Below are 21,142 nucleotides of genomic sequence, written 5' to 3' on the forward strand. Positions count from 1 at the left end.
ACCGCCTAAAGGAAATGGGATTTACATACAGAAAAGCTAAACGAAAGCCATCATTAACACCTAAACAGAAAAAAACAAGGTTACACTGGGCTAAGGAAAAGCAATCGTGGACTCTGGATGACTGGATAAATGGTAAATGGACTGCATTTATATAGCGCTTTTCCATCTGCATCAGACGCTCAAAGCGCTTTACAATATGCCTCACATTCACCCCGATGTCAGGGTGGCTGCCATACAAGGCGCTCACTACACACGGGAGCAATAGGGGATAAAGGCCTTGCCAAGGGCCCTTAGTGATTTTCCAGTCAGGCGGGGATTTGAAACCCACTGATCTTCTGGACCTCAAGCCCAAACCTTAACCACTACTAGACCATCCACCTCCCCTGAAAGTCATATTCAGTGATGAATCTCGAATCTGCATTGGGCAAGGTGATGATGCTGGAACTTTTGTTTAGTGCCGTTCCACTGAGATTTATAAAGATGACTGCCTGAAGAGAACATGTAAATTCCACAGTCATGATGATATGGGGCTGCATGTCAGGTAAAGGCACTGGGGATATGGATGGTCATTACATCATCAATAATGCACAAGTTTACGTTGATATTTTGGACACTTTTCTTATCCCATCAATTGAAAGGATGTTTGAGGATGATGAAATCATTTTTCAAGATGATAATGCATCTTGCCATAGAGCAAAAACTGTGAAAACATTCCTTGCAAAAAGACACATAGGGTCAATGTCATGGCCTGCAAATAGTCAGGATCTTAATCCAATTGAAAATCTTTGGTGGAAGTTGAAGAAATGGTCCATGACAAGGCTCCAACCTGGCAAAGCTGATCTGGCAACAGCAATCACAGAAAGTTGGAGCCAGATTGATGAAGAGTACTGTTTGTCACTCATTAAAGTCCATGCCTCAGAGACTGCAAGCTGTTATAAAAGCCAGAGGTGGTGCAACAAAATACTAGTGATGTGTTGGAGCGTTCTTTTGTTTTCATGATTCCATAATTTTTTCCTCAGAATTGAGTGATTCCATATTTTTTTCCCTCTGCTTGGTCTAAAAAAGTAAACTGTTACTGACTGCCACAATTTTTTTTTTCCGTGATTTCTTAAAGCCAGAAAGTTGCCATTTGAAATGACTAGTTTTGTGTCATGTCTGTGATCTGCTTTTTTTTCTACAAAATTAAACAACTGAATGACATCCTCCGAGGCCGGTGATTCCATAATTTTTGCCAGGGGTTGTATATACATATTTGTGTATGTATGGATACAGGTAAGCCCCGTTAACTCACCCACGCATGTCAGGATTTGGCTTTACTTGCGGTCAGGTTCTGGACCCTGAAAATTTAGACTACCTATAAAAGTCTATTTTGATTTGACGTTTTTGGGAGGATTGTCAGTACGGACAATTTCTTCTTTCCTCCTCCGGCTGCTGCAGATCAGCGGAGGGAATTTAAACCACCCACCACGTGGGGCGGGTGCATATAAATTGCACACTGACGAAACACTTATCGGTGACCTTCAAGCAGAGGTGGCCATTAAAAAATAAAAAAAATAAAAAAAAATCCAACCCACTCCAGATGAAATTATCATCCAGAATTGTCCGCACTGACAAATCCTCCATCACTGACCTGGCACAGCTGGAGGAGGAAAAAAAAAAAAAAAAAAAAAAGATACCGAATCTACTCCAGATGAGAGAATCATCACCACCCAGGAAAGAATGATGCTTCAAATGGTCGAAACTATTGTAATATGGCAAGGTAAACTTTTTTGGTCATTTAATTAACTTGTAGTTTCAGATAACTCATGGTCCATTTTGTGGACCCCCAACTCTCACGAGTTAATGGGGCTCACCTGTATATGTATGACATACGTATGTATAAAATGATTAAGCATATCAAACAACAAATGTCAGTTCTCCCCAGTTTCTCAGTGCTCAAAACCATATACATGCACACAAAGGTCCCTTGACTATTATAATATACTTTGCACCATCTGCTATGCTTAGCTATCACATTACAGAATAACATACTCGTATATCACCTATCACAAAATTCAGTGGATTTCAACCTCGTTTGACCTTTACTTTAGAGACCAAACACTCAGCAGAATCAAAACTATCCATTTATTACCTCAACTGAATGTGACTCTCTTTGTACCTGGGCAGATCACTCTGATAACATATACTGCAAACATAACCTGGAAAAGAGCATGTTGTGTTCAGCATTTCAGTAAATTAATGAGTTATTTGAACAAATAAAGATAGACATAAAAAGTAAAGACAAGAATAATCATAGAAAAATAAACAGACGCATCTGAAATAATAATCAATAATGCCATTGTTCAGTGTCCAAAAAGAGTAGAAAGAATTAAGCTTCTCAAGCCTTACCCCTTTTTTACATTATAGCTTAAACTTGTTAATCATTACCATATTCATAAATACAAACAAAATCTAAACATTTTTATGTCACTCGTTTCAATATGTATACGAGATAGCAAAAGTTGTTAAACCACAGAAAATTAAGAAGACAAATACATTTAATCATGTCTTTTTGTAACCAGCTGATGCAAAGTGAAAGACGGCAATTTTTTCTCCACAAGAGTAATATTTTGATCTATATGAAGCTGTCTTGGCCCATTTTCTGTGTGTGTTCGTTTCCTTGAGCCATCATTCCAAGTATAGGAAAGTGTCTTCTTGTACAAAACCATTAGCATACCTCAACTGTCCCACAAGAGTCATATTATCAAAAGAGTCACATCTGGCTGTTTCTTCAGGTGGTACCTTGTATTAAATTCTTGACCACACTCAGAACAACTCGATTTCTTTTATGTATGACTGATCATATGCTTCTTCAGATTACCCTTTACATTAAATGTTTTACCACACACAGAACAAATAAATGGTTTGTACCCTGTGTGAATTATCATGTGGGATTTCCGATCACAGTCATAACGAAATGTTTTACCACATTCAGAACAACTAAATGGTTTCTCTCCTTTGTGAAGTATCATATGGTCTTAAGATGACGATTCTGAGAATGCTTTACCACATTCAGAACAGCTAAATGGTTTCTCCCCTGTATGACACATAATGTGCATCTTCAGATGACCCTTCATGCTAAATGTTTTACCACACTCTGAGCAACTAAATGGTTTCTCTCCTGTATGACACATCATGTGCACCTTCAGATGGTCCTTTTTGCGAAATCCTTTACCGCATTCAGAGCAACAAAATGGCTTCTCTCCTGTATGAATCATTATGTGTATCTTCAGGTTGTCACTTCGATTAAATGTTTTACCACACTTAGAACAGCTAAATGGTTTCTCTCCTGTATGAATTATCATGTGTGCCCTCAGGTTGTCATTTCGTTTAAATATTTTTCCACACTGAGAGCAGCTAAATGATTTCTCCCTTGTACGACTTGTCACGTTTCTCATCACAATGCCCATGTGACCAATCGTTTTACCATGTTCATGGCTATATACTTCCACACCACCATTAAATTTATCACAAAGAGGGGTTATCTCATTTTTCAGTGAGTATAAACATGACTCCAATTTAGTGGTCTCATCCCCATCAATATCTCTGGATTCATTCTCAGGTTCAGAAGGTTGGAAAATGATATCAATGTGTCTTTGTGAATAACTTTCTTTTTTAATTGTGCTTGCTATTTCTAATCCTCCACACTGTTTTCCATTAGATTTTGTCTTCATCTGTTCAGGTGACCTGCTGGAGGGCAGCTCAGCTTCTCCATTTTCCTCAGTTTGTGATTGATGATAATGTGAAGACTGAGGTTTCGCATCATGTGCAGAGGTGATGGCTTCAACCTCCAGCACTTGAAGATGCTCTCCTTCCTTACTTGTCCACAGCTTCTCCTCAACCTTTTTTATGTGACAGAGTGTGCTGTCTGTTTGACCCAGACTGCAGGTCCACTCCTGATGCTCAGAGGAAGCGTCTTGTTTCACCAACAGCTGCTGTTCATCTATATGCAAGAAACAATAATGCATTATTATTATTATTACTACTACTACTTGGTAGGGAAAACAAAAGATCTTTGTCACTAAAGGCCCAAATTAAGCACTTTTTTATTGATATCAGTTAAATGAAAGCCATCAAATAAGTGCATGCACATTTCCTCTGCTTCATTTGACAAGATCTGTGTCAGACAAACCAGAGGCTTGGCTGCTGCCTCACTAGAGAGCCATGGCACATATTTAAAAGTAATTTAACAACATTAAGAGTATACGAGGTCTGTCCAAAAAGTATCGGACCTTTTTATTTTTTGCAAAAACCATATGGATTTGAATCACGTGTGATTGCATCAGCCAAGCTTGAACCTTCATGCGCATGCGTGAGTTTTTTCACCCCTGTCGGTTGCGTCATTCGCCTGTGAGCAGGCTTTGTGTGAGCGGATTTTTATTGCGAATAAATGTATGAACGATTTGGAGCTTTGCTGCATCAAATTTTTCCAGAAACTGAGAGAGACCTCCAGCTGGACACCATTCGGAAAATTTAGATGGCTTTCAGGGACGATTTTATGGGGATCACACAGATTAAGGAGTGCTCCAGCCGGTTTAAAGACCGCCCACAGCGGCTGAGAGCGCTGCGCGCTCCGAGCGCCGATCGACAGGCTGACACCCCGTTGAAACAACCAGATCATTTCCAACGTGAAGGCTTTGTTGATCCGGGATGTCGTCTGACTTTCACAAAAAAGGCAGAAGATGTGGACATCAGCACTTTTTTGGCACATTCCACTGTTACAGGAGTTTTTTTTCATGGAAAGACAAGCGGAGGATTGCGCCACCGTGCTGCTCATGGCGAGGGACAAAACCACTTTGGTGTTGGTCTCACAGAACGGCTTTCAGGTGGCTTTCAGACGGCTTCCGGTTGCTTTTCAGTTGTGTGAGTATCCGAGAAATTGTGCATGAGCTGGACATGCCCCAACATGTCTTGTGAGGCTTCATCATGGCGTTGCTTTGCGCCATGCGGCTCCACCGCGACGCGTGGAATTCCTCTGCACGTCTGTCTCAATATGCCGAAAAGGTGCTGATGTCCACGTCTTCCGCAATTCCTGTGCTAGTCAGACGACATACCGGATCAAGACAGCGTCCAGTTTAGAAATGAACGGCACATTCCACTGTTACAGGGGTTTTTGTCATGGAAAGAGGAGCAGAGGAATTCCGCGAGTCACGGCAGAGCCGCATGGCACAAAGCAACGCCGTGATGAAGCCTCACAGGACATGTTGGGGCATGTCCAGCTCATGCACAATTTCTCGGATACTCACACGACTGAAAAGCAACCGGAAGCCGTCTGAAAGCCACCTGAAAGCCGTCCTGTGAGAACAACACGGAGGTGGTTTTGTCCCGCGCCATGAGTGGCACGGTGGTGCAATCCTCCGCTTCTCTTTCCATGAAAAAACTCCTGTAACAGTAGAATGTGCTGAAAAAGTGCTGATGTCCACGCCTTCTGCCTATTTTGTGAAAGTCAGACGATGTCCCGGATCAACAAAGCCTTCACGTTGGAAATGATCTGGTTGTTTCAGCGGGGTCTGAGCCTGTCGATCGTCGCTCGGAGCACGGCGCGCTCTCAGCCGCTGTGGGCGGTCTTTAAACCAGCTGGAGCACTCCTTAATCTGTGTAATCCCCATAAAATCGTCCCTGAAAGCCATCTGAATTTTCTGAATGGTGTCCACCTGGAGGTCTCTCACAGTTTCTGGAAAAATTTGATGCAGCGAAGCTCCAAATCTTTCAGACATTTATTTGCAATAAAAATCCGACAGCAGGGGTGGACCACTGCTCACACAAAGCCTGCTCACAGGCGAATGACGCAACCGACAGGCGTGAAAAAACTCATGCATGCGCACGAAGGTTCAAGCTTGGCTGATGCAATCACACGTGATTCAAATCCATATGGTTTTGCAAAAAATAAAAAGGTCCGTTACTTTTTGGACAGACCTCATATTGTTTGCAGTTTAGAGCTGTGTCACCAATTGTTCATGTTGTATATTAGAGAAAAAGTGACCCAGAATGCATTGTGCCCTCAACGTCTGGGTTTTTTCCTCTTTTGTTAATGCAGTCAGCTGAAGTTTCAGTTGCTTTCAAGCCATGACCAATTAAATGTTTTTAATTAATTTATATAGCAGCAAATCACAACATAAGTCACCCAGGGCACCTCACATGGGCAAAGTCTAATCTCATCTGATCCTTCCCCAAGCTTTTACATCAGATTCTGTTTCCATGTGTTCGGTTGATTGGTGGTGAAACCAAAACTGGCTGGTACGCACTTGTCATGAAACTGGTGGTGACTTTGCACAAGCACTTATTTTATGTGGCGAAGAAGAACATTTCTGCACGTATATTAGCAAATGTGTGAGGCCCAGGGTGAGGACTAAGGTTTCACATCATTTGCACACTTGCTGGTTTCCTCCTTGTTCCTTACTTATCGCTGGTTCCTCCTCTTCCCTTTTAATGTGATTAAGATTGTTGTCCTGACCCAGAATGCAGGTCCGGTCCTGCTGCTCAGGGGAGACAACTGGTTTCACCAACAGTTGCCGTGCATCTATATGAAACAGACAATGCAATTTCAATTTAATTTTATTTATACAGTGTGAAATCACAACAAAGCTGCCTCAAGCCGCTTCACACAAATAAGGTCTAAGCAGAGCAGACTCAGAGGGGTGACCCACTGCTTAGGCCATTCCAAGTTTTGCCAAGCTGAAGAAACAGGAAACAGACAAGCCAATGCATTATTATTATTATTGTAATAACTACAGAGGTACTCAAATCGTGAATACAAAAGGTTATGTTTACGGATGTCTTGATCTGATGCAAGGTTTGTGTGTTACGGGTGTGATGCACATTAACTCTGTCCTTTTTTTTTTTTTTTTTGGTTGCTCCACACTGCTGTAAAATAAGTCACCAACATTTTGTTGAGTTGCTACCATCCCTCTCTCCTGCTGTGGAGTTAGCTTGCTCCGTGTGTGAGCCAGTGTGGACAGAGCCTGTGTGACATAGTTTTAGCAGAAATGGAACTTTTTGGTGTCCAAAAAACAAAAAACAAACAAAAAAAATCAGGGTGTCCAAACTTTTAGGCACCGAACAGCCTAACCCAACCGACAGGGAGGTTGGGTGTGCGTGTATGAATGAAAACTAAATGTCCATGTTGGAAGATGAGTGAGGGAAACCACCAAGACACAACTCTGGAAGAATTTTTGGCTTCTGTGGATGTGAGTGGAGAAACTGGAATAGTGCATCATTTTATCTTCATTTTACACATAGCCACAACTTTTTCTGAAATTACAGAACTGCTATAAAGTGTTAACATTTCATTGTTTTTAAAATTTTGTAGAACAAACACAAACACCAAACTCTTATACCCCCTCACACACAGCCAGAATCATGCAGAATGACAAATTGGCGCACATCTGAAAAGTGTCGGGTTTCAGTTCCAAAACATTCTGTCAGCCATCTGTGAGAGTCCACACAGTTGGTAAAATCGGCCCGTGGCCCCGAGTGTGATACACATGGTCAAAACCCTCTGTGCGCCGTCAAGATGGGACACCTATCCGCCGGTGGTCCATGTGCAATCTGAGGACCATCTGAGCGCAATTTACCTATTCTGATGGCGGAAAAGCAGGATCCAAAAGGATTTGCGGGATATGAGGGAATCTCGAGATGGAACTGGCACAGCAAAGCCTGCCGTTTGACCTGCATGTGCCACATATAATAATGACCACCGACTCCGGAATGCAAAGGAACTGTTGAAATGTATGTGACACGCTTCAGCATGATAATAATTATGAATTATTATCATGTACAGTGAATGTGAACAGCGGCTATCAAACCAAAAGCACCGTGTGCTACTGTGTGCACACCGTCGCAAATCTTAACAGGCTGTTACAGTGAGGAAAATAAGGAAAATCATTGTCTTCACTGTGAACGTGTGGCTTGAATTCAAAGTTTTGGGGGTCGTCTCACAAAACTGTCTGCGGCCCTTGGACCCATAAAGAACAATTTACTCTCATCAGTCCACAAAACATTCCTCCATTTCTCTTTAGGCCAGTTGATGTGTTCTTTGGCAAATTGTAACATCTTTCTGCACGTCTTTTATTTAACAGAGGGACTTTGCGGGGGATTCTTGCAAATAAATTAGCTTCACACAGGCGTCTTCTACCTGTCACAGCACTTACAGGTACTCCAGACTGTCTTTGATCATCCTGGAGCTGATCAATGGGTGAGCCTTTGCCATTCTGGTTATTCTTCTATCCATTTTGATGGTGGTTTTCCATTTTCTTCCACGCATCTCTGGTTTTTTTTTGTCCATTTTAAAGCATTGGAGATCATTATAGATGAACAGCCTATAATTTTGTCTTTGATCATCCTGGAGCTGATCAATGGGTGAGCCTTTGCCATTCTGGTTAATCTTCTATCCATTTTCATGGTTGTTTTCCGTTTTCTTCCACGTGTCTTTGGTTTTTTTTTTTTGTCCATTTTAAAGTATTGGAGATCATTGCAGATGAACAGCCTATAATTTTTTGCACCTGCGTATACGTTTCCCCTCTCCAATCACTTTTTAAATCAAACTACGCTGGCTTCATCCTTATATAGGGGACACCTGATTCACACCTGTTTGTTCCACAAAACTGACGAACTCTGACTGAATGCACACTACTATATTGTCAACACCCCCTTTTCTACTTTTTTTTTTTTTTTAACTAATAGCCCAATTTCATAGCCTTAAGAGTGTGCATATCATGAATGCTTGGTCTTGTTGGATTTGTGAGGATCTACTGAATCTACTGGTACCTTGTTCCCATGTAACAATAAGAAATATACTCAAACCTGGATTAATCTTTTTAGTCACATAGCACTACTATTATTCTGAACACTACTGTATGCTTCTTACGGAGCCACTCCTTGGTTATCCTGGGTGTATGCTTCAGGTCACTGTCATGTTGGAAGACCCATCCACGACCCATCTTCAATGCTACAACTGAGGGAAGGAGGTTGTTCCCCAAAATCTCGCAATACATGGCCCCGGTCATCCTCTCCTTAATACAGTGCAGTCGTCCTGTCCCATGTGCAGAAAAACACCCCCAAGCATGATACTTCCACCCCCCATGCTTCACAGTAGGGACGGTATTTTTGGGATGGTACTCAGCATTCTTCTTCCTCCAAACACAGCGAGTGGAATTGAGACCAAAAAGTTCTATTTTGGTCTCATCTGACCACATAACTTTCTCCCATGACTCCTCTGGATCATCCAAATGGTCATGGCAAACTTAAGACGGGCCTGGACATGTGCTGATTTAAGCAGGGGAACCTTCCGTGCCATGCATGGATTTTAACCCATGACGTCTTAGTTTTATTACCCACAGTAAACCTTGGAAACAGTGGTGCCAGCTCTCTTCAGGTCATTGACCAGCTCCTCCCGTGCAGTTCTAGACTGATTCCTCACCTTTCTTAGGATCATTGATACGCCACGAGGTGGGGTCTTGCATGGAGCCCAGTCCGAGGGAGATTGACAGTCATGTTTAGCTTCTTCCATTTTCTAATAATTGCTCCATCAGTTGATCTTTTTTCACCAAGCTGCTTGGCAACTGCCCCATAGCCCTTCCCAGCCTTGTGGAGGTCTACAATTTTGTCTCTGGTGTCTTTGGACAGCTTTTTGGTCTTAGCCATGTTAGTAGTTGGGGTCTTACTGATTGTGTGGGATGGACAGGTGTCTTTATGCAGCCAACAACCTCAAATAGGTGCTTCTGATATGGAATAATAAGTGGAGGTGAACTTTTTAGAGGCGGACTAACAGGTCTTTGAGGGCCAGAATTTTTGCTGATTGGCAGGTGTTGAAATACTTATTGCAGCAGTAACATGCAAATAAAGTATTTAAAAAAAAAAAAAAAATCATACACTGCGATTTCCGTTTTTTTTTTTTTTTAAGATTATGTCTCTCACAGTGGACATGCACCTAAGATAAAATTTCAGACCCCTCCATGGTTTCTAAGTGGGAGAACTTGCAAAATTGCAGGGTGTTCAAATACTTATTTCTTCACTGTGTATCCATAATAGACCTTACAGTACAAATATTTGTCCATTCATTCCCGTGGGCTACGTAAATAATATGAACTACTGTCTCCATCATATCTGTATATAACATGGGCAGCTGCGCTTCTCCATGGTGCGCAGTAATGCGTCATTGCATGCACCAGGCTCGGAGCTGAATGGATCTGACCGCTGTAATATATGATCACCTTCTAACTCTGTAGGCGATATGACACGGAACTGTTGTGCCAGGCTGTGACAATATTAATAAACATGTATCTCACCTCCAACAGTGGTCCAGGTGCACAGTGTGGACGTGGAGCCGGGACCGCAGCCTGTGGTTAAAATCCTCTCACCCGGCTGCTGTGTGCTGGAATCAACCACGGCAAAAATAAATCCCATGTGATATTCCAACCATCGCGGTGTCCAAAGTCACGTTGTGCTGCTGAAGTGAGCAAACACACACAAAATAAGAAATTAAAGTTCTCTCTCTCTCTCTGCACTGACTGAAGCAGATCATGCCCCTCCCCACTTCCCCTCTCCCTCCTCGCAGCCAGCCGACTCTCTCACACGCGCGCACGGCTTTTTTTTTTTTTTTTTTTTTTAAATCAATTTTTGATTTGATCATTTTTTGAAAATTGATCATGCCAAATGACGCTGGATGGTTGGGCTGCCTAAAACCCTGCTGTGTGAGGAGAGCTTAAAGTGTACAGCATACAACGGTGTACCAGGCTGCATCACTCCATCCAGAAGTTTGGAAAAATTAATTGATTAACTTGCTTTTTGTTCCAAACCTAGGAACCTAAAAGCCAAAGCGTACTGATCCACATTTGTGTTGAATGACTGTCCCTGTATGCGACCAGACTGCACTGCATGCGAGTCATTGACAATGCCACCAACTTATTACAATACTTATACAATACTATTTGACATTTTATATGAATTGCTGTTAAGTTTTGCTAATGGGATGGACTGTGGCTCCCCACTGCTCCTGGTGGTTGGATTGTGTCAAACTGTAATTAGGATGGTTAAATGCAGAGGATAAATTTTGTTGTACAATAACCCTAAAAGCTCTTCTTCTAGGTTATGTTTCAATTAAATGTTTTACCATTAGCTGAGCTAAATGGTTTTCTCCCTCACATGACTTGTCACATTTCTCATCCCAATGGACTTGTGACCAACCCTTTGACCATGTTTTATGGCTAAACAGGGGTGGTCTTATTTTTCAGGGATTATAAACATGACTCAGGTCCCCTGGTCTCACCCCAATAAGTATCTTGCATGTCATTCTCAGGTTCAGAAGAGTGTGAAATTATATCAACCTGTCTGAATAACTTTCTTCTTTAATCGTGTTAGCTAATTCTGATCCCCCCAACATATTCCATCAGAATCTGTTTCTATCTTTTCAGCTGACCTGCTGGAAGGAAGCTCAAACTCTCCACTTTCCTCAGTTTGCAAGTGAAGACAAATGCATGAACCAAGATTTCACATCATTTGTACACTTGGTTTCAACCTCCAGCCCTTGAAGGTAAGAAAACTTACTTTTCTGCAGTTCCTCATCTTGCTCTTTTATGTGGAGTTTGTTGTTTGTATCACCCAGACTGCAGGTCAACTCCTGCTGCTCAGGGGAAATGTCCTGTTCAACCAACAGCTGCTGCACACCTAGATGTCACAAACAGTAATTCATTAGCATAAGCTCAGTGCCAGCAGACTGAACAGGTCCAGCTGCTGTGTCACTACAAAGCCACAGTACGCATTTTCAAAGAAATGAAACACTCGCTTTAAATACATAACAAGCCTATTTTCTTCACACAGACCATCAGTGGTGCATGTCAGTCATCCCTGTTTGATAAGTCTGCAGGCCGATAACAGGCAGTATCTTTTACCACTCGAAACTGCTGCACATCCTTTCCAGCTCTGTCCCTTCGTCTGGCCACTCAGTAGAAGCCTTTTTTTCTTCCTTACTATTCAATTTTTTGTACAGCTTGCAATACGCCCTTTCCTTACTTTTGCTACTTCTCTTTTCACCTTATGCTCCATCTCCTTGTACTCCTCTCTACTTTCTTCATCTCTCACACTATCCCAGTTCTTTTTTGCCAACCTCTTTCTCCTTATGCTTTCCTGGACGCCTTCGTTCCACCACCAAGTCTCCTCGTCTCCCTTCCGCTGTCCAGATGTCACAACCCAGTACCTTTTAACCGTCTCCCTCACCACATCTGCAGTACTTTCCAGATCTCTCACCTGCTCACTGAATTTCACATGACAGTCTTCCTCCTTCAGTTTCGACCATCTTCGACCATCCTTTGTTGAGCTCTCGCACTCTTCTTCTTGTTCACCACTCAAGTCATCCCACAAACCACCCTGTCACCACCTTACAGTCTCCAATTTCTTTTAGTTTGCATCTCCTTCACAGAATGTAGTCCACCTGTGTGCACCTTCCTCCACTCTTATAGGTCACCCTGTGCTCCTTCCATTTCTTAAAGTAGGTGCTCACCACAGCCATTTCAATTTCAATTTATTTCATTTATATATCACCAAATCACAACAAGCTGCCTCAAGGTGTTTCACACAAGTAAAATCTAACCTTACCAACCCCTAGAGTAAGCACACAGGTAACAGTGGCAAGGAAAAACTCCTTTTGATGATTTGAGGAAGAAACTTCAAGCAGACCAGATTCAAAGGGGTGACTGTCTGCTTGGACCATGATACCAACTAAGGCTGAAATGATTAGTCGAGTTTCTCAAATAATTTGATTACAAAAAAAATGTTTGAGGCAAATTCTGTGCCTCAAAGCTCCATTTAACGTTGTAGTACATATGCCCAGCCTCTGTGTGGCGCTGTAACATCCCCAGAAAAAAAAAACATAAGACGACTAGAGCATGCACATAAGCCATGTAAGAGCTAATCAATTTAGCATCGAAAGCTGCAGCGTTCCAACGCGACACACAGAGTAAAATAAAGCCTTTTAAGAGAAAGAGGGTCCACGTTGATCATCTGAAATAGTTTATTGCACATTTAATATGAAGCAGTGTGTTTGTCTATTTTTTAAAAACATGCAATTTGGTCCACTGGCTGCGCTCCGCTTGGCCGGGTACCCACAGTCGAAGTTTGCTATTTGCTCGGTGGCTGTCCTCTCTCTGCCCGGTGTGGGGGGCTCAGCACTCCCCTTACACCGGGCGAGTCACAGCTCCGTCCTCGGCCACACTGACAAACAGTCTCTAAAAGAAGATCCTCTCAGCAGAGTCCACTCTTCCTTCTGTGTTTTGCTCAGACCTCGCACTGAGTGTTTAGCTTTTTAATTTCGCTTTTTTGGGCAACACATAATGCTTCACAATCACAGCAACTTAAAAAAAAAAGTGATTATGACGCTTGTTCAAACCAACCAAAAATTCACGCAAGGACCCAGTCCACCAACCTTTAAAAAAAAATTTTAAAAAAGAATTAAAAATGGTTAAATTTTACAAGTTGGGGAAAAAAAAAACCCCCCCAAAAAAACAGAAAGCCACATCCCATCACCGTTTCAGTAAAATGTCAAGACTTTGCCTGATCATGGTCAGACAAATAGACTATTTGTGCCTTCTTCAGCCAACGATCAGGCGAATAGACTTTTTGACACGGCATTGCGTCCCCGGCCGCCAGGTGAATAGACTCAGCCCTCTCGGTCCATGATGATACTGTATAGTAAACGGGGTTGGTGGATCTAAATGAATAACTGAACACGTAATGTGTGAAAGTGGTACCCCTGCATTTAATGCAATTGTACCTAAAACAGCAACAGGCCACAGCCACAACCGGTGCGAAGTCCACAGCTCCACATGGGGGTGACTGAGAATGCAGATCTGGCTAGGATTTTTTAAATCTTTAAATTTTTATGAGGGGGTGCATAATGAGACAGGTTAAGCAGACACCTTTCAGTGTTATGATAACAGTAAGTTTATTTCCGCTAGTATCCCCTCACAATTATGATTTTTTTTCTTTTTTCCATTAATATATTATCTTCCACGAGACCTCCAACAAATAATTTGTTTTTGGTTTTAAATGCCTGGGCAATGCGAGGCAGTGGGTTGTACCAATAAGTGAGAAAAGAAAATTAAAATCCATTAAGATACTTAAAAAAACAAAAATCTAGAATGTAAAATTTGGGCAGCGTGGCCCTCCCCGGCACAGGCCAGTATTTCATAAAGCACAATGACGACACACAAAGAGGATTACGCATCACACTGATCAGTATCATGTGTTACGTTGGGGGGAAATATTCCAGCAGCATGGCCCCTCCCGGGGCAGACCAGCAATTCACAATGTATACATGACATAAAATACCTGGTGTGTGTATGACGTAGGAATAAATACCAGGATATTGAACATCTGGCCATTGTGTAGGATCATTTTCCATCTTCCAGTTGGTACAGACAAGATGCCAGTCCTGCTGCTGCTGCTAATCTGGTTTATATCGCTCCCAGGTGGTGATATCCAAGCACTGCAAGCAATAGTTGATGGCCACACTAAGGTCCCAACAAGAGAAATATAACTCAATTCAAACAAATAATTACTTAAATCTGGAATTCAAGAGCAATACACCACTATCTGTATCTGTTCAACCATCTAAATTATCGGTATCTGTACTCGGAGTGGGCGGGGTCTAAACCGGAAGTGGGACATTATTTTAAGCCTGAAATTGATATGGACTGATCATACATTGCTATATTTATTGTTTATTTGGAAACTACAGAACAACCTCAAAACTGAGATTCAAATCATGATTTTGATCACAAAAGTAAGAGAACTATTTACAGAACAAGTTTTTTTTATGAACTCAGAACATGAATATTCTTAAGTGTATGAATGAATATTTACAGAGCAGCCTCAGAATTGACATTCAATGATTTTGATCACAATAGTAAAGGAACTATTTACAAAACAGCCTCAAAATTGAGATTCAAATAAATTTTTTTCCCCCACACAAAGTTACACAATGTTGATTAAGGTGTGTGTGTGTGTGTGACTGAGGGAGAGAGAGAGGTTGTTCTAAGACTGTTTATTTTTTATGATCTGTGGTGAACTTGGTGATTCATGCAACATCCAGTGATGGCAAACAGGAAAATAATATGTCAGCCTTGTTCATTGTATTCTTCTAAAAAGCACTGCGTTCAGTACGAGCAAAGTTTTCCAACTGACTTTATTCACCTTATTCAGCCCTGCCCATTTTTACAACAGAAGCATTTCCGTTTTGTCTTAGGACTTCCGGTGAACGGTGGTTTTCAATATAGAATAATGGAAGATATTACATGAGTAGAAACAAAAACCTTTTTGAAAAGTTCAAAGGGATCGATTCTGGTTCACCCACGGGTCATAACAGAGTGAGAAGATACCATGAAAAAGTGGCCCTTGATTATTAGGGCCCGAGTAGGCAACGTCCTACAAGGACCCTATTGTAATTGCGCCGTTTATTATTATTATTATTCTCAATCTTGAAATCGAAATTTTGGCCTCTTCCCATGCTCAAAAACTCAAACTTTACAAAGTCGTCCGGCCGGATCCGAAATTCGATATTTTGGGGGCCTCGCACATGGTCTCAGAAAAATCGCGAAATAGCGCCCCCTAGAAATTTTCAAAAACCCCTCCGCATTGGGTTTTTTTCGTCGTAGCCTCACGAAAATTCGGTACAACATATTTACCATGCCAGGACGCACGAAAAAGTCCCTTACTGTCATGGTAAATTATCGACAGGAAGTCGGCCATTTTGATTTTAAGTTTCGATTTTGAGCAAATTTTTGCCATTTTTGGCCTTTTCCACTACTTACATTTGAACGAACTCGTCCTAGGGATTTTATCCGATCATCTTCAAATTTGGTCAAAATCATCACAACACAATGGTGATCAAAAGTTATCAAAAGATTCTAATTAAGTCAAAAGGCGTGGCTGCTAGGGGTCGTCAAACTTTGCCAAGCTTTTCGGCACACGCCATTTCACTTCGAACAGCTGTCACGCCCACATACTTCATTGTAGATCCTTCAAACTTGCTGGACATGAGAGCTCCGCCCTGAACGTCTACATATCTTAAGTTCTCACCTGCGCCATAGCACCCCCTGTGGTGGCGGGAAAGGTCCTATTTTTACTTTTAAAGGTCCTGATGTCACATACTTACCCAATCACTTCATTCCACTTCTAAAACATGCAAAACAAATTGGTGAACGTAGGCGATGAACGCCGTGAAGTTATGAGTAACGGCATCCTGTGTGGCGGCGTATTGCCCATTCGCCATAAAATTACGTTCTTCCTTTTGACGGCTTTAATTTTGCCACATCATCATGAAAATTGATACACAGGTCGAGCACGACAACCTCTTACAATTCATAGGGGCGTCGCCCATGGGCGGGGCAAAATGCCTCAATAGCGCCCCCTTGAAACTTTCAAAAACCCCTCCCCATAGGGGTATTTTTGGAGTAGGGAGATGAAAATTGGTACACATGTGTGACTTGCATAGACGTACAAAAAAGTCTCTTGCACCATGGGTCTACTCCAAACAGGAAGTCGGGCCATTTTGAATTTTCTTCTCATTTGGCGTGATTTCCACATGTTGTATTTGAACGATCTCCTCCTAGGGAGTTTGTCCAATGCACTTCAAATTTCTTACAGATCACCCAGAGACGAGTACTCACCAAAAGTTATCGAAAGCTTTTCTGTATGTCGAAGGGGTGTGGCCGCTATGGGTGCCACCATTTTGACCCTTCGCCATATGAACATTATACTTAAACAGGTACTGAAGTCACATATTTAACCCAATCAACTTCCTTCCACTTCTAAAACATGCAGAACAAGTTGGTGAACATAGGCGATGATCGCCGTGAACTTACGAGTAACGGCTTCTGTGTGGTGACGTACCAAATATCGTCCCTTCGCCATGAAATTACGTTCTTCCTTTTGACCGCTTTAATTTTGTCATATCATCATGAAAATTGATACACAGGTCAAGCATGACAACCTCCTAAAATTCATAGGGGCCTCGCCCATGGGCGGGGCAAAGTGCCTCAATAGCGCCCCCTTGAAAATTTCAAAAAACCCTCCCCATAGGGGTTTTTTTGGAGTAGGGAGATGAAAATCGGTACACGTGTGACTTGCATAGACATACAAAAAAGTCTCTTGCACCATGAGTCTACTCCAAACAGGAAGTCGGCCATTTTGAATTTTCTTCTCATTTTGAAATGATTTCCACATGTTGTATTTGAACGAACTCCTCCTAGGGATTTTGTCCAATGCACTTCAAATTTCTTTGACAGCATCCAAAGATGATACTAACCAAAAGTTATCGAAAGCTTTTCTCTATGTTGAAGGGTGTGGCCGCTATGGTGCCGCCATTTTGACCCTTTGCCATGGAACATCAAGTCATGATAACTCCTTCATGCTTTGCCTGATTGACTTGAAACTTCACATGTATGATGACGGCTGGCCCCTGAACACACCCAGCCCCTCTGTTTGTGCACTGAGCGCCCCCTAGTGGATGAACAATCAACATGTCATAACTCCTTGATGCATTGTGTGATTTGTTTAAAATTTTAACTGTGTGATGAGTGGTTGCCCCTGCATGCACATGCCCACATGTGGTCACAAGGGCACCCACTGGCCTGGGTAGGCGGTTGCGCGGAACGAGGGCCCGTATATGACTGCTTGCAGTCCTAGTTATTATTATTACTATTATTATTCTCACTCTTGAAATCGAAATTTCGGCCTCTTCCCATGCTCAAAAACTCACCAAACTTTCCAAAGTCGTCCGGCCGGATCCGAAATTCGATATTTTGGGGGCGTCGCACATGGTCACAGAAAAATCGCAAATTAGCGCCCCCTAGAAATTTTCAAAAACCCCTCCGCATTGGGCTTTTTTCATCGGAGCCTCACGAAATTCGGTACACATATTTAACATTCCAGGACGCACGAGAAAGGCTCTTACTGTCATGGTGAAATATCGACAGGAAGTCGGCCATTTTGATTTTAAGTTTCGATTCTGAGCAAATTTTTGCCATTTTTGTCCATTTCAACTACTTACATTTGAACGAACTCTTCCTAGGGATTTCATCCGATCATCTTCAAATTTGGTCAAAATCATCACAACACAATGGTGATCAAAAGTTATCAAAAGATTCTAATTAAGTCAAAAGAAGTGGCTGCTAGGGGTCCTCAAACTTTGGCAAGCTTTTCGGAGCATGCCATTTCACTTCGAACAGCTGTCACGCCCACATACTTCATCGTAGATCCTTCAAACTTGCAGGACATTATGAGGGCTCCACACTGAACGTCTACATATCTTAAGTTCCCACCTGCGCCATAGCGGCCCCCCAGTGGTGGCGGGAAATGTCCTATTTTTACTTTAAGAGGTCCTGATGTCACATACTTAACCCAATCAACTTCATTCCACTTCTAAAACATGCAAAACAAATTGGTGAACGTAGGCGATGAACGCCGTGAAGTTACGAGTAACGGCGTCCATGTGGCGGCGTGCTGAATATTGACCATTCACCATGAAATTACGTTCTTCATTTTGACGGCTTTAATTTTGTTACATCATCATGAAAATTGATACACAGGTCGAGCACGACAACCTCTTACAATTCATAGGGGCTTCGCCCATGGGCGGGACAAAATGCCTCAATAGCGCCCCCTTGAAACTTTCAAAAACCCCTCCACATAGGGGTTTTTTTGGAGTAGGGAGATGAAAATTGGTACAACGTGTGACTTGCATAGACGTACAAAAAACTCTCTTTGCACCATGGGTCTACTCCAAACAGGAAGTCGGCCATTTTGAATTTTCTTCTCATTTTGGAGTGATTTCCACATGTTGTATTTGAACGAACTCCTCCTAAGGATTTTGTCCAATGCACTTCAAATTTCTTCAACATCACCCACAGACGATACTGACCAAAAGTTATCAAAAGCTTTTCTTTATGTCGAAGGGTGTGGCCGCTATGGTGCCGCCATTTTGACCCTTCGCCATGGAACATCAAGTCATGATAACTCCTTCATGCTTTGCCTGATTGACTTGAAACTTCACATGTATGATGATGGTTGGCCCCTCAACACACCTGGCCCCTCTGTTTGTACATTGAGCGCCCCCTAGTGGATGAACCATCAACATGTCATAACTCCTTGATGCATTGTGTGATTTGTTTAAAATTTTAACTGTGTGATGAGTGGTTGCCCCTGCATGCACATGCCCACATGTGGTCACAAGGGCACCCACTGGCCTGGGTAGGCGGTCGCACGGAACGAGGTCCCGTATATGACTGCTTGCAGTCCTAGTTTTTAACTACTTTTGGTACTCTGCATGGACAGTTTGGCTATAAGGAACTACGAGCTTCGCACCGCGCCGCTGAAGCATGTATAAAAGCACAATCAAGTTAAAATACTACCTGACAAGTAGTACCACCATAATCCCAAGATTACGTAACATGAATATACGTATGGTGTTATTCATGCAGTGCTTGGTTGTATTAAATGCCACAAAATGGGTAATTACATAGCAACTAACGCTACAAACACAGCTTACCCATTTATCTCACTAGCATCCATTGTGGCTTCTTCAAAGGAGCGTTATTGTCCAACCATTTCTTTGGGTAAGATCCAGTGGTGTGGTTTTTTTTCTCCATAAAATAAAAAGAACAGACAAAGGGATGTCTGGGTGGATTTTTCAAATTCAGTGCTTTAGCGAGCAAGATCCTCATCTTTCAATGGAGGGGGGAACAAGTTAAATGCTTGTCCACAGCACTCAGATCTCTCCTTTCCATGTTCAAAACATCGTTCTAAAAGTGATAGTTTCCGCTTCTTCTAGTTGTTGTGGCACCCATGAACTGAACAATTAATGCTGCTCATGTTCGGATACTTCTAGCGTACTGTGTTCCACGTAGCTAATCATCAGAAGCAGTGGCAAACCAGAGGTTGCTTGACAAAAAGGAGCCGTCCACTCTGACTTCCTGATAAGGTGAATATCACCAGCCAAACTAAGAGAAAGCAAACAGTTAAAAAAAAACAAACAAAAAAAACCCCAAACAAAACAAAAAACAACAACACCTGACCAGAGTGGAGGCAGTGACCAACACAACACCAGCCTTTCAGCTCCGTCTTGTCAAATGCACCGCGTACGAGCTGAAACAAGTTCACCAAGTAACTTTAAATACCATACAAACCAAAATAGAGGCAAACTGAAGAAAACCTACTACCACTCCCAAGTACACCAATGAACCAAACCAGTGAGTAAAACACCAAAAAAATTATTCACATTTAAAAAGCTAAATCAAGGAATATGAATATTTGAAAAAAACTGTAATGATTTATCTTAGTTTTTGATTAATCATCGATTAATCGTTGCACCTCTAGAAATGACATGAACATTCATTAGGGATACCTTTCTTTATGTTTGTAAGAATTACATAAATTTAAAAGTTTGGCCAAAGAGAATTTGAGATTTAGAGGAGTACAAAAGCTGATAAACTGGAGAAAACTCACCGGGCCGTTTTCGCTTCGCCGCTCCGGGACTATCTGCAGCCTCCTCGGGTCGCACACTTTGCCCTGGTTGGGGGAATATCGTCGGGACTGCTGTTGGCTTCAACACGCGCTTTCGCATCACGTTTATGCCCATTTCAGACATGAGCATGGGTCCTTCCTCGAAGCTGTCCTCGGAGAAGTGCGCGCTGCAGATGTAGCTCCACTTTGTGGCCGCCCACTGCGCCCGAGTCCTCTGGACACTTTTCTCCCACTTTCGGTGTAACTGTGGGTTCCTTGGAAAACCATGAATGCTAACATTCTGTCTGTCATCCTTCTGATTCGAGCAGCCAAACACGACGCACCTACGAGGCATATTTCCACCCCGAACGAGTTTATCGTCCTCAAACTGGCGGCAAGCTAAGCTAAGCTAACGCTGGCCGCACACGTCATTCGTGGCGCGCCGATGCTGTTCCCCGTAGAGCTTGGAGTGGCCAAAGAGCGAATTCATACAATATTTTCCTCCGCCATCTTGGGAGAGGGATTGTCAGGATTGTGTAACCTACTGCTGTGTGCGGTTTACGGACCATTCATAGACCAAAAAAAACCCCCAAAATAAAACAAATAAACG

At 42.3% G+C, this 21,142-nt stretch overlaps 1 protein-coding gene across 1 annotated transcript; it reads right to left on the reverse strand.

The window, feature by feature from the left end:
* Positions 1-2,902: 2,902 nt before the first annotated feature.
* LOC117525956 (zinc finger protein 37 homolog) lies at positions 2,903-21,009 on the reverse strand. The gene is made up of 4 exons (XM_034187936.1): positions 20,536-21,009; positions 11,584-11,703; positions 6,440-6,559; positions 2,903-3,982 (listed from the first exon to the last, which is right to left on the reverse strand). Exons 1-4 carry the CDS (start codon positions 20,885-20,887, stop codon positions 3,018-3,020), a joined length of 1,557 nt encoding a protein of 518 aa, XP_034043827.1. The 5' UTR covers positions 20,888-21,009; the 3' UTR covers positions 2,903-3,017.
* Between the last annotated feature and the right edge of the window lie 133 nt (positions 21,010-21,142).

The sequence above is a fragment of the Thalassophryne amazonica genome, chromosome 15 (assembly GCF_902500255.1).
Source record: "Thalassophryne amazonica chromosome 15, fThaAma1.1, whole genome shotgun sequence".
NCBI classification, from domain to species: Eukaryota; Metazoa; Chordata; class Actinopteri; order Batrachoidiformes; family Batrachoididae; genus Thalassophryne; species Thalassophryne amazonica.